Below are 13,041 nucleotides of genomic sequence, written 5' to 3'. Positions count from 1 at the left end.
TTCGTTAGGCAGGATACAATTTTAAAGGTTCACTCTACTGAAACAAGATGTTCTTTGACAATTATCAGCTTCCTATCATCTCTACTTGCCAGCTACAGTAGATTTGCACCTTTGCTTCATGGTAAATAGCTCACAATCTTAGTTCTTGTAACACAGCTCCTTATGACAGAGAGGATAGTCTTAACAACTATCTTAATGGAAGCCTAAGTATAGCCTAAGTTAATATACTTGCCTATACACATTGTTCTGTCATCATTGGTCTTGAATCCATTGTGACAAACGCAGTAGAAACTTCCAACAGTGTCAATACACTGCCCATGGCTGCAGATATTGGGAATTTCTTGACATTCATTACGATCTGAAAACAGAGGCACAGTGGAAGTTACAGCCTCTAAAGTACAGCGCTGGAAAACATGTATTATCAGTAACTGGAAGAGTTAGGATTCAGTGCACAGCCCTAATTTAAAATGGTGTTTTTAATCTATCAATGACAAAAGCATTTCCAAGGAAATCTCAGAAAAGAGGCTGTTTGCCTTTAAATTACCTTTTCCAACATTTTTGGAGCTGAAAATAGTTTAGTGTAGAAGCACAAACACAAATTCTTGCTGAAAGGAAATCATATTACTACAGCTTTGAAAAACAGAATTGAGGTGTTGCCATAGGCTTGTATTAGAAGCCATTAGATTTTAGTGTTTGTTAAGTTTCTTTACATGCAATCTAAGGATAGCATATGAAGTTCCTTATCAAACCATCCCTGGTTCATTGCAAAGCTGGGAGTCCAGTTGAGTTTATTACACAAGTTTTTTATGAATTATTTGTTATACCATATTGTTAGTTATATCACAATAGATAGTCACCAATAGACAGTGACAGTAAGATAAATGCAGTACTCAAATAGTTCCAGCAGCTGTGATGCATCAGTTTTGATTCAATAGCATTTAAATTACTGGGGTGTGATCATTTTCCATGCAGTAGCATGACTGATCCAATACTGCAAGGTGCTTGGCACCCTGCTCTCAGCAGAGCGGTTGGGAATTTCCTTCCTTTGCTGGGTCAAGTACTTTATCAACCACTTTTATTTTTACATTAATTGTGTAACTTTATTTTCCCTATAAATATAAAATAAGAGCAAAATACAGGGAAGCATTACTGTTTGTGCCCATTCATGTTTGGTATTGTAACCCATATCAGAACCTTCCCTGGCTCTTCCTGTGCTGCTGTTAACAAACCCATAACAATAATTACATTAGGAACATATTGAATATTTACATGGGCCACTGCATAGATTAACAAAACAAAGTTTTAGTTCTCATAGTAGAGTTCTGGTTGTCCCTACACCCTTTTCTCTCAAAGGCCACACAAAACAATGAAAAACTGCACTGCAGGGAAAAGTACACTTCCTAAAACTAAAGTACTCAGAAGCAAGAACCCAAGGAAAATGTTACCAGTTTCCGTTGTAATTATTATTTTGTGCAGAAATGTACAGAATATTTACAGCTGCTTGGCCCACACCAATCTTTAAAACCTCTGCAATTCTTCAAGTAATCAAGATAACATGAATGAATGCCTCTGGACTAAGATATTGGAAGAAAAAGCAAATAGATTAGAGAGCTGCAGTCTCACTCAAATACTCACTGTTCAGGGGCCTGTTCAAATCCACATAAAAGTTAGGAAGCTTAACAATATACCTTTAAAGTTAGTTATTGCATATGGCTAAGCAGATAAGTGTCCACCTTATTAGCAAAGACCCCAGAAAGCAGTGAGTAAAAATACAAGTGGCAAGTAAATTGGTGAAACACATATAGCAAATTATAATGGAAATTCCAAAAAAGTTATGCAGAGGAAGGTCCCCATCAAGACTACAACTGAATTTTTAGTGTTAGAAAACAGTCAGAAGGTAGTGAGTCAATTGGTCTTCCCTCTCCAGTCATGACGTTTCTGTTAGTGTTCTGGAAATTACCAGAATGTTTATGGGATGCCATAAAAGGCTTTAAGAAGAGAGTTCTTGGTGTCCAGATCATCTCCTGTATGCCATATTTCTGAAGAGGAGATATGCTTTTTTTAAGCTTAACATCTCCTACTTTTTCAGGTCTTCACACAAAGGAGCCAGAAGCACTCACCATCACAGCGGCCAGTTGATGTGAACCTGTAGCCAGGTTTACAGTCACAGCGGTAGCTCCCAGCTGTGTTGACACATTCTGCGTTTTGCTGACACACTGGTCCATTTTGGCATTCATCAATATCTGTCAAGATGTTGCAGATACACAATTATTTTAGTTAACAACTTATCATCACAATAAGTAGTCAAGCACTTGTTGAGCACTTGTTAATCACCCAGTAATAGTTCAATCAATTAGCTAAGCACTTGCAAATAACTCAAACACCTATTGATTAAGTCAGTATTCATTTGAATCACATAAGGATCAAACTGCAAGAGTTACATACCACACCTGATAGGGACCTGTCACCTTAGCTATGAGACCCTGGTAAATGTATTTGTTAGGTTACCTTAGTTGTTACTAAAACAAAGGGACTGATATCTTTTTTTGACCAATCACTGTGATTTTGGAGATGTTGTGTTTGTTGGGAACCAATCAAGGTGAAGGGCTAAATTGATAGATGGACATTTTATGCGTGCTTGGGTTGGCAAATGTGATTCTTTTGTTTGAGCTGTATAAAAACCCTGAAAATGGTAACTAACAAGGAGGAGCTATCCCCCGTGTTTTCCCAGCGCTGCATAATGAAGAAGTGCCTGCTTATCTGCATTCCTGTGTAGAGAAGTTGTTTGTGATTGGGGATTGTCAACAAAGATACAAAGGGAATTTGATTATTACAGTAAACTGGCACTAGGAAAGCTGTCAAAACTACTTTGCTTTTAAGTGTAAAGAGTATTACCATACATAAATATAGGAATGTCTTTCCAATTCTGAAAAAAAGAAATATACCCCTTACAATATTTGGTCATATTTAGGTATCTCCCTGAAATGACCCCAAACCCTCAAGCTCCATTTGTAAAATTAATTCCTATTTAGACAATTCATATAATGGTTTCTGAAGGTGTTGGAGGGCCTATGAAAAGCCTGTTGCAACACTGCACTTGGGTGCATTTCAGTTTTAAGACTGTGATCAGAATGAGAAAGCTGCTATGCCTATGTCTGCATAGATCTGCACTGAAAACTATGAGGATCTCCCTTGAGCATATTAGTAGCTTTCAATGTAACAACACCACCAAATTTCAGGCAAAACAATTTCATCATTTTTCCTTACTTAAACTTGCAAAAAGATAATTTTATTTCCCTAAATATGTAACTGTGTTTCAGCTGGAAGCAGCATACATAGAATGCTTTTTCTCAATGCTCTCTATGTCTTGCTTGCAGCACCCAGGCTGTCAGCAGGCATAACCCACACCAGAGAATGACTGCTGTCTTCAGTTTCTCCATTAAACTGATTAATACACTGTTACAAAATATTTATATTGGAAAAAAAAATATCATGTGTTTGTACTCTTTACAGAAATCTTTGTTCCATTAGAAAGAAATATCTTGGTGTTAAAAAACTAAATGTAGTCATGGTGTGACTCAAGACCACTACTCCTCTCAGCTTTTCTCTCAAATGTGAAAAACAGTCTCTTCCCATGACTGCTGACTCAGGCTCCTTCAAGGTTTTAGATGTCTGATGAAAAATCTGTTATTTTCTATGCAAAAGAATTCAAAATGTCTGAATTAACAGAGACTTATTACACTGATACCAGCATTTCCCCCTCATTAAGGATGACTTGCAAGTAGATCAGATTTGCCAGTGTCTGAATCACTAGGGGGTGAAATCCTGCTTCTCTGAATGAGATCAGCACTGTACCTTCACAGATCAGTAGCTTGTCATTGTAGAAGAAACCCACAGGACACTCGCATCGGAAGCTGCCAACCATGTTTATACAGATCCCATTTTCACACACCCCAGGAATCTCTCGGCATTCATCAATATCTGTAAGAAGACAAAATATTTTTTAACTAGTTGTAAACAGCACTTCATGAAATCTTTCTGCTACAGGATCTGTTTTTATGCATTTATCCTTAAGAGAATTATCAAATGTGTAATGCAAGCATCAGAATGTTCCCAGCTGTGACAGTGAATCATTCCCAACTGTGGAAATGTAGCTATGTCCTATTTCCTCAGGTTCTGACTCTTCACTGTAATGAAGACATATTCTGCCACACAGGAATGCACATGTCCTTCTTCACATCTCCCACTCACAGCCCTGACACACCTCCACATCTTCCTGCGTGGAATTATTGTGAAGAGCCAAACAAGGACAATGTAACTGTCTTTGGTTTAATGCAGGAGAGCATGACTGAATCCAAACACTCATCAGAATTAGTTGTGCACTGTTTTACACTTGTTAATCTGAAGAGACTCATGTTTTTATATAACAGTTTGAAAGTGCTAGTGCCAGGTAACATCAGAAGTGCTGCCAACGTGCTCTTAACTAGATTAAGCCAGATAGACAGGGTTTGCCATTGATCTATATATACCTGGGTTAAGTAACTGACTTTGCTATGACAGTTATATGTCTCGCCTATTGGATCCTTAATTCACACATCTTTAATATTCTGACAACATGAAAGAGTTCAGAGACTCCTCCAAAGCCTCATCCTTTGGTTAAATGTGCACGTAGACTGGTGTACAGAAGACAAAGCATGTGGTGGGAAACTGTCAGCTAATATGAGTTTCCATCAGATAATGTCTCTTTTAAAATGTTGCTGCTGGATCAAACCGTTCATTTCCTACATGAAATTCTGTAATTCTGAGTCCTCTGATTTATAGAGAAGGAATGAGTAAAACTACAACTGCTTCTGTCTCTGAAACAACCAACTGGAGCAAATATATAGAACTTTAATTGAAATGGAAGAGCAGCATCAAGTAAGGACTGTAATCAAGTGTTAGTGTACACACAGCACTGTCTCTGCAGAGTAGGCACTACCTTGTTCCTGACCCATGTGCCTACAGGTGTAAGACATGAGCAACTCCTGTGCAAAAGCAGCAGGTTGAGTGATACAATCTGGTGAGACCTGCCAAAATCCCAAAGCAGTGGGGAGAGCCTTTAATTCTAAGAAATGAGCTGATAAACACTAAACATAGCCAACCTCTTTAAAGATTACATTTTCCACTTTACTTGAAATATTTGCCTCAAACTAACTAACACAGCAACAGCTTAATGCTAAAGTACCTGATTACAGGCTATATGCTGCCTCTGTTTGCTACAGGGCACATTATCTGCTTCTCATTTGCATTTTTGTGTGAATAAAAACAAAAAGGAGTCCCATTAGGGGTTTACTCAACTCCTTGTCTTAGAATTCCTCATTCTCTCCCTCTTTTTGTTTTGCAACTTGTTACTCACGATTCAAATGTTACACACAGTAACATATGTGAGAAATATTTCAGCTGAGCAGAAAAAAGGGATTTCTGTGTCAAATTAATACACAAGGGAACTGATGTGAAATGTCAGATTAAATCTCTGCTTTAGTTTGAAGGAAAGACTCCTAATTCCTTTCAGACTAAATGCTGGTTGGCCTTACTCCCAGACCTCTTATTCTCAGTATCTCTGCCCTGCTCATGTAGGCCTGATTATAGTTTCTCTGGGGCTTTATTTTGCCTTAATTACAGTCAGCAATTATCCTTGTTGCCAGCTAGGAGGAGCTAAGCAGAAAGGTTGCCGGCTCAGACTAAGAGAGTGTTGAACTCTATTGCACTGTTTAGTTACTATTCCTCCCATGAAAAAAATAACTGGGAAAACAAACCTCCCCTCTTCTCTGGGCAGAGATAGCATGGGATTTAGTTTAAAAGTGGAAATTCCAACTCACCAACTGGTAATCCTGTATAAATGTCAATGAAGAAGCCAGGTCTTTGACTTCCACAGAGTGTGGAGAATTCATCTATGAGGAAAACAAAGCAGTAAATGAAGTATTTGGAATGAATCAAAAGTAAAAAAATTCATTATATCCTTTGCCCAAGAAAATCATTCTTCTATTCTTTCAGCACCTGCAGGGCACACAGAGGTACTCAGACCTTTCCTGGAGGCTCATCATTTGATGCACTTGGCTTCTCACTTGGGTCATTGAAATTAGCAAATAAAAAGATACAGAGAGTATGAGATCACATGCTGATTTTGCTATTCATATGCTTACATCTGTTCATTACATTTTTTGCATACAAGTCCAGATCTGACTTTCAATAACCTGAACTGTAAGTTGGAAGTTATTTAAATAAGGATCTACAAAGCTTGCTCTTGAAGCACATCGCCTTGAACCAGTGTGGGATGTCCTGGACTCAACTCTGCAGAGCCTTATCCAGTGTGGAAAAGTCCTGTATACCCATACAATTTACTCAGAAAGTCCTACATCTTACATTTAGCTGCTTGACACAGATCATGCTCAGAGGAGACCAAGGTACCTCTGTAAACCCATGGCTACAACAAAGGCATATCAGAAGTTGAGGCACATCAGACACCATATTTGTTGTAGCAATGCCAGTAAAACCTTGGTCAGTTCCTCAACACTGGATCAACAAGCATTTGTCTCCCAGACTGGGAAACTGGCACAAAGGAGGCATGGCCCAGCACCATGACCAAAAATCACTCTATGTATGCCTTCACTGTGACTAGGGCTGGTCATCTCTAGAACAAAAATGTAATTAATCCCTTCATTTTAGACACAGAAGAGCAACCAAAGACATAGGCTCTCTAACAACTTTACACCCATGAGTAGTAATTACAACATTCCAAGGCTTTCAAATAGTTTTGCAATGCAAAAAAAACATACCAGTGCTTGGGATAGGACACTGTTCACAAGGCTTATTCCATGCACGTCCAATGTTGTAGGAACAGCAGCACATTTTCTTGGTCATATTAAAGAGCAGCTCACCATCACAGGTTTGGTTGTCAGCATAGTAATTTCTGTAACACAGACTTCTTCTCATATCTGTGAAAACGAAGAAAAACTCAGGACAATGCATCAGCAACTGTTATGGAAGATAATCTACCCTTTTCTGTCCCTAGAAGATTACTCTACATGTATGAAAAAATGTTTGCAGTACAAATATTCAAGAGGAACCAACACAGCTGTAACACTGTTCAGATTCTTGAAAGGATTCAATATTGGCCTTCTGCCCAACACTGAAAACACAAACTAATTTATCAATCCCCCTATGAACTGTATACAACTTGGGACTTCATTCTGTGAAGTCAGAGTAATTTTAGCAGTGTTTCACATGTAGAAGCTTTTAAAGCCAAAGTGAAACTCAGAAAGGATGAACATAGACATATTTCGAATTAAAGGAGAAATTCTGATGAGGTACTGAAAAATCTGTGTTAAAAGTGATCTGCCTTGCTTTATTTAATAAAATTAATGAAAGAAGCTTGATCTTTCATTTAGTTAATTCCTGTAGGACTAAATTCAGATAAATAGTTCTGATTTTTGCCAAGTAACACCCTGGCCCAAAGCACTAAGAAAAAGCTTTATGAAAAGCCATGCTCATACCCATGCAGTTGTTTCCACCATTGACTTGCATGTAATCAGGGGGACAGATGCAGGTGTAGTTCCCAACAGTATTATAGCATGTACCAGGTCCACAAATTCCAGGTGTGTCACACTCATTCACGTCTAGAAGAGAACAAAAAGGCAGTGAGTGGTCACAGAAGCTTTCTCATTGTGCTTCCAAGAATGAAAATGCCTCAGTAATTCCTGAAGTGGGAAGGTACTGGTGGAGGAGAGCTTGAAGAGGCTCTGAGTGAGGTCCTGGTGGAGCAAAGTCCACACAGTGAAGGAAGCAGTGAGACAGGTGCCCATGGAAAGCCTGGATGCAATGTGAAAGTAGCAACTCTGATATGTCTAGGCCTCTCAGAGAAAGCCATTTGGTTTTTGCACCTGTTGGATAAAAATAGCATTTGAGGATCTCATCCTTTCTGGACAAGAACCCTGTGGAGTGCCCATGTCAATAAGTAGTGATGCTGAACCAGACTGACTGGATGGTTCAGATGTGTTTGACAGAGCAAGGTCCCAACACAAGATGTCACGTTTATTTCATCGAGAGACTTCAACCACTGTTCAAAAAATCCAACCAAACTCAAACACATCACTGCCCCAAAAACACTTCAGTTCCTAAAAAGTATTTAACTAGCCTTATCATTTTAAAGTATCTTTGACACATCACTAAAGAAAAATATAGAGGTATACTTCTTCTTTAACATTTGTTGAACTATGTAAGCCCAATATGGATGAAGCACTTCAGTTCAACCTTAATTTAAGACCTGAATCTTTTGTACTTCAGTGTTTGGCACATCATAGGCATCATATTAACATTCTCAGTAGTCTGGAAAGCTGAAGACAGCTGGAGTAATGGGAAATCCAAGGACTTAGTGTGTTTCTTGAGGTTTTATATTCAGCACAACTTGACAGTTGCGTGTGATGCAATGACCATGTACTAGTGCTACAGGAAGGACAGTGTTTTGCAGTACAACCAGTGTTTTCAATTGGACATTGATATAAGCAGGAGAGAAAATAGGCAGTAGAATAAAGGCACTGACACACTGTAACCAGCCCAGCAGACTCATAAGGCAGTTTACTCTTAGAAACTGATGGGTTTTCTGATATTGATCAAAATCTGATCATTTTAAACAAAAATTTGTATATATTTCAATATGGTCAAGAAGTAATTCTGTTCTCTCCTAATGAAAGATTTCAACTTGTTCCAATTTTCCCACCCTTAAGGTTTATGCTCCTTGGTCTGGTCACGTTCCTTTTCAAGGGCACATTAATTCTTCTGCATATTGATCTGTCATCATTTTCTAAGAATAACAGAAGAAGGCTAGTTGAGTGAGGGCTACATACCATCACACACTCGAGTCTCTTCATTCAAATAGTACCCTGATGGACACTGACACTGGAAGCTACCAAATGTATTGATACATTTTCCTCCTTGGCAGAGTCCAGGCAGTTCTTGACATTCATCAATATCTGTTGAAAACAAACAAACCACAAGCATTTTATTCACAGTTTTCCACGAAAAACGACACTGACTGAAGAGTTTAATGATTTTATATGTGTAAACATGGGAAAATGTAAACATTACCTTCTAATATAACTGTAATAGGGTTTGGTCGGAATCCTTCTCCTCCAGGGCAGAGAACCTTATATTCAGCTGAAAACAAAATAAATTTATGAACCTAAAATAGTAGAAACATTTTGAGCACAATTATTTTTGAGAATTAATCAGATTAGTACAGGTAATGTAAAGTAAAAAAGTAACCACAGTTTTGACTCTGTAACATGAACTGCTATTCCATTCCATAATGAGGTTTTTTTGTGTGACAGTAAACCTGCACAGAAGTGTTAATAATATTTTGACTAAGTCTTCTTGAAAGACTAGTAAAGTTTCTGGTGAAGTTTGGTGGAAACTTGTCCCCTGCTTATATACAACAAATGACTACATCTGTATTTGAGTCACATGGCTAAAAACAAAATCTAACAAACACATTGTATTGTGTTTAACCCAAGAAAGCCAACTTACTTGTGTTCACAAGTGGACAATGTTCACACGGAACTCCCCAAGCTTTGCCCAGAGAGCAGCAACAGGAGGCCTTGGAAACACCCACTCCAATCTCATTGCTGCAGAAGGTGCCACCGTTATCTCCACGAGTTTTGATGTCCAGGTAACAGTTGCCAGATCGTGTATCTATAAAGCACAAAATGACAAACACATCTTATGAGAGAGGAAAACACAACACATCATCTCAGAGGTATCTTCTGATGGCTCTCAATTCTTGTAGAACAACCAAGGAAATTAACATGCGTATTCCAGGAGGGTCCAGCTTTTCTCACTTAGACAGGACGCTGGTGCCCCATTCCTTGGCTTTGCTGGACTTGTCACAAGGTAGGGAATTCATTCAGCATGATCAATGGCAGTTCAGCCAGGCCTTTTCTCATTTCAAGTCACATTTTTACCTGCATTTGTACATCCTTCCAGTTCCAGAAACCCACTGTTTTCTCCTCTCCTCGAGGTTAACAAGCATGAAAGCACCTACCAAATGTTAGGAATTTCAAATACACTTGAATTTGAGGAGCATCAGCATGCCCTCTTAAAACAAGCAAGTCAAAAATATCAGGGGATTGCTAAAGAGTTCAAATAAGAGATGGAAATACAAGAGCATTTCCATCAGTCTTGAAGCTACACCTAGCCAAGCTGCACTCAGTGCTCCAGGAGCACTGGTGGCTTTCTGCAGCAATTCCATTCTCGTGCCATCTTGGGGCCAGCTGGATGTTGGTTTAAGCTTGTTGAAATTTAAAATTGTCTCATGCTTGCTGTAAATTGTGGACAGCTGTAACAAGCCCCAAGGGGCTGGTTCTGGCAGCTGGGTACTGTTGGCATGCTACGTCACTCTGGCCAGGCTCCTGCTGCACTACTGCAACATCTAAGCCAGGGGCAGTGGGTTGGGACATGGTGAGCCTGTTCCAGCCCTTTTCCATGACCTGGGATTTTATTCCTAAGCAGTCTGTGCAACTTCACTTGTAAATAACACAAGGAGTGGTCCCTTACCGACGCATCCAACTCGTGTGGGATTCAGTTCAAAATCAGGAGGGCACTCACAGGTGTAACTACCAGCAGTATTTACACACGTGCCACTAATGCAGGTTGTAGGATCTGCACATTCGTTAACATCTGCAAGAAAAAAACAGCTCGTATTAAGAAAACACTTGAGGACAGTGCAAACCATTGATATATATGAGGTATCATATGCTGACCACCACAAATCCACTAGTTAAGAGATATTCTGAAAAATACACATTTTAGAAGAACAGTAGTCTGCAATGAATTAACCATCTCATGGGAGTAAAAAAAGTGTTTTTCCTATGAACTAAAACTCAAATAAAGTACTAAAAAAACACCTACAGGAAAAATACACAACAGGGTCATAGCTTACCATCCAGTACTGTGAATGGAAACTAGAAGGCAGAACACATCACTGCCTGGGAGGTGTGGACAGACAGAGAGGTTCTCTCCTACATTTTTTCCCCTATTTCTCTTAAACCTATAGGATACCAGAGACTCATAAAGGGGAAAGAGGAATGTAGAAACAGCAAGAAGGACAATCCTATGTTATACAGTAGGGAAGTCTATATTTTCCTATTTCAAGCCTGATTTGTACTGCCTTTTTAAAAGAATTTCCTAAGGAGCTGACCATGACATGAACAGAAAATTAAAAAGCACTTTGTTCAAAATTATCTTTACCTGTGCAGTTACCACCACTTCTGTCCAACTCATAGCCCACCTCACAGTCGCATCGGAATAGTCCAGGGAGGTTCCGACAAGTACCGTAGACACAGATGTTGGGAAGTGAGCACTCATCAATATCTGATAGAGGAAGGAGAGGAAAGATATGAGTTTCCTTATCATTTTAAGATATAGACAGAAAAATGCCAAAAGGTTCAGAAAATGTGGGTCTGGAAGCCAACTGCTTCTGCACACTGCATTAGATCTGCAAAAAATAGCATGCAAGATTTATGTTTGGAGCCTAAGGAATCTAATCCATAACCTTTCTGCAGAACCAAAAGGCTTTTTCCATTGTCTCTAGAGGCCACATCAGAAACGATTTGAGCTTATTAGTGAGTGAACCTGACAAGTAGCAAAATTAAACATGGCAGGAGATATGCTTTAAAAAAATACAGAAATCTGGACAACAGCAAAGGAAAAACTTGTGCCCAAAGGTGAACTTGGCTCATATTCAGGTTTCTGCATTAGACAGATCTCAAGTTTGGCAAGTGAGTCTCACTTTTGTGCTTTTCATCCAAATCACCACATCTGATTCAGCATTTACTGAATGCTGTATGCACAGCACAAAGAAAAACCCATTTGATACAATTAAGAAGTGTGTATTTACAAAGGACCTTAAAATACTGCATTTAGTTGACATATCAAGGAAAGTCTGTTTTAGCAACAGGAGCTAGGCTCTATACAAGCTATTTAAAGTTAGCTAAAAGGTTTGAAAGTAAATTGTTTCCTTAAACATTATGAAACCTAATATTGGTTTTAGTTTACACAAAAATTCACTCTGATAAATTATTTCTCTTGGTAGATTACTAAAAACAATACACAGAATACTTTTCAGGAGGAAAAAATCCTATTTATAGTGATGTACTCATGAACTCCACCAAATACCAGTTGCTATGAGTTGTTACTATGTCAGATGATATGGCTGCGTCTTCTTGACTGACTTAACTGATTAGCATGATATCAACTGAGGAGTTCAAACCTTACAATCAAATAAATGACCTTAATCATGTTGTTAACATGTTTATTGTTTGATCTTTGTGAATCTTTGCATATGCAAAGCTCTTATGAGAGAGTTGTAAACAGTTAACTGACAACTCATTTCCAAAACTGAACAAATACTCAGCTCATGAGATTTACTATTTTTTTGGTGGTCATATAAACTTCAAACTCTGATTGAGCACCTCACAGAGGCCCTCAAAGCATGTTCACTGCATTAGGCACCAAATCTGTGTTTTTCTGCTTCATATAAAGACAAATAACTTTTCTGTTTAACTGTTATGAATAAAATGGAGAATTGGGTACAAATGGCCAAGATGAAATGGCAACTGACAATGCCATTTGGATCATTAGATCCACAAGTAATATGTCATGAGATAGGCTCCAAAAAGCTGTTCTCTACATAAACAATAGGACTTAGGATAATGGACAAAGGCTGGACACAAAAAGTTCCACTTAAGGAAAAACCTCTTTACTGTTCAGGTGAGGGAGCCCTGGCACAGGCTGCCCAGGGAGGGTGTAGAGTCTCCTGCTCTGGAGGTTTTCAGAACCCGCCTGGACGTGTTCCTGTGTGACCTGATCTAGGCAGACCTGCTTTAGCAGGGAGGTTAGACTTTAGATATCTGTAGAGGTCTCTTCCAACCCCTACTGTTCTGTGATTCTATGATTCTAATAGCTAGTTGAACACCTAGAGGCCTATAATAGATGTATAAACTAAGAAAA

General features: G+C 38.8%; 1 protein-coding gene across 2 annotated transcripts in view; it reads right to left on the bottom strand.

Annotated features, from left to right (window-relative positions):
- Nucleotides 1–13,041, bottom strand: part of FBN1 (fibrillin 1) — a 156,998-nt gene that overhangs the window by 25,109 nt on the left and 118,848 nt on the right. The window contains exons 35-45 of one of the 2 annotated variants that reach the window (XM_061999182.1): nt 11,281–11,403; nt 10,588–10,710; nt 9,562–9,726; nt 9,124–9,192; nt 8,883–9,008; nt 7,533–7,655; nt 6,816–6,974; nt 5,859–5,930; nt 3,856–3,981; nt 2,121–2,243; nt 233–358 (exon numbers count right to left, since the gene is read on the bottom strand). In XM_061999182.1, coding sequence (XP_061855166.1) covers nt 233–358; nt 2,121–2,243; nt 3,856–3,981; nt 5,859–5,930; nt 6,816–6,974; nt 7,533–7,655; nt 8,883–9,008; nt 9,124–9,192; nt 9,562–9,726; nt 10,588–10,710; nt 11,281–11,403 — 1,335 coding nt within the window. Of the gene's footprint in view, nt 1–232; nt 359–2,120; nt 2,244–3,855; nt 3,982–5,858; nt 5,931–6,815; nt 6,975–7,532; nt 7,656–8,882; nt 9,009–9,123; nt 9,218–9,561; nt 9,727–10,587; nt 10,711–11,280; nt 11,404–13,041 lie in introns of those variants that run through there. The other variant, XM_061999183.1, reaches the window with a different exon arrangement.

The sequence above is a fragment of the Colius striatus genome, chromosome 7 (assembly GCF_028858725.1).
Source record: "Colius striatus isolate bColStr4 chromosome 7, bColStr4.1.hap1, whole genome shotgun sequence".
NCBI classification, from domain to species: Eukaryota; Metazoa; Chordata; class Aves; order Coliiformes; family Coliidae; genus Colius; species Colius striatus.
The sequence above is the reverse complement of the archived record's forward strand: the minus strand, read 5'-3'. Positions and strand labels throughout refer to the sequence as shown.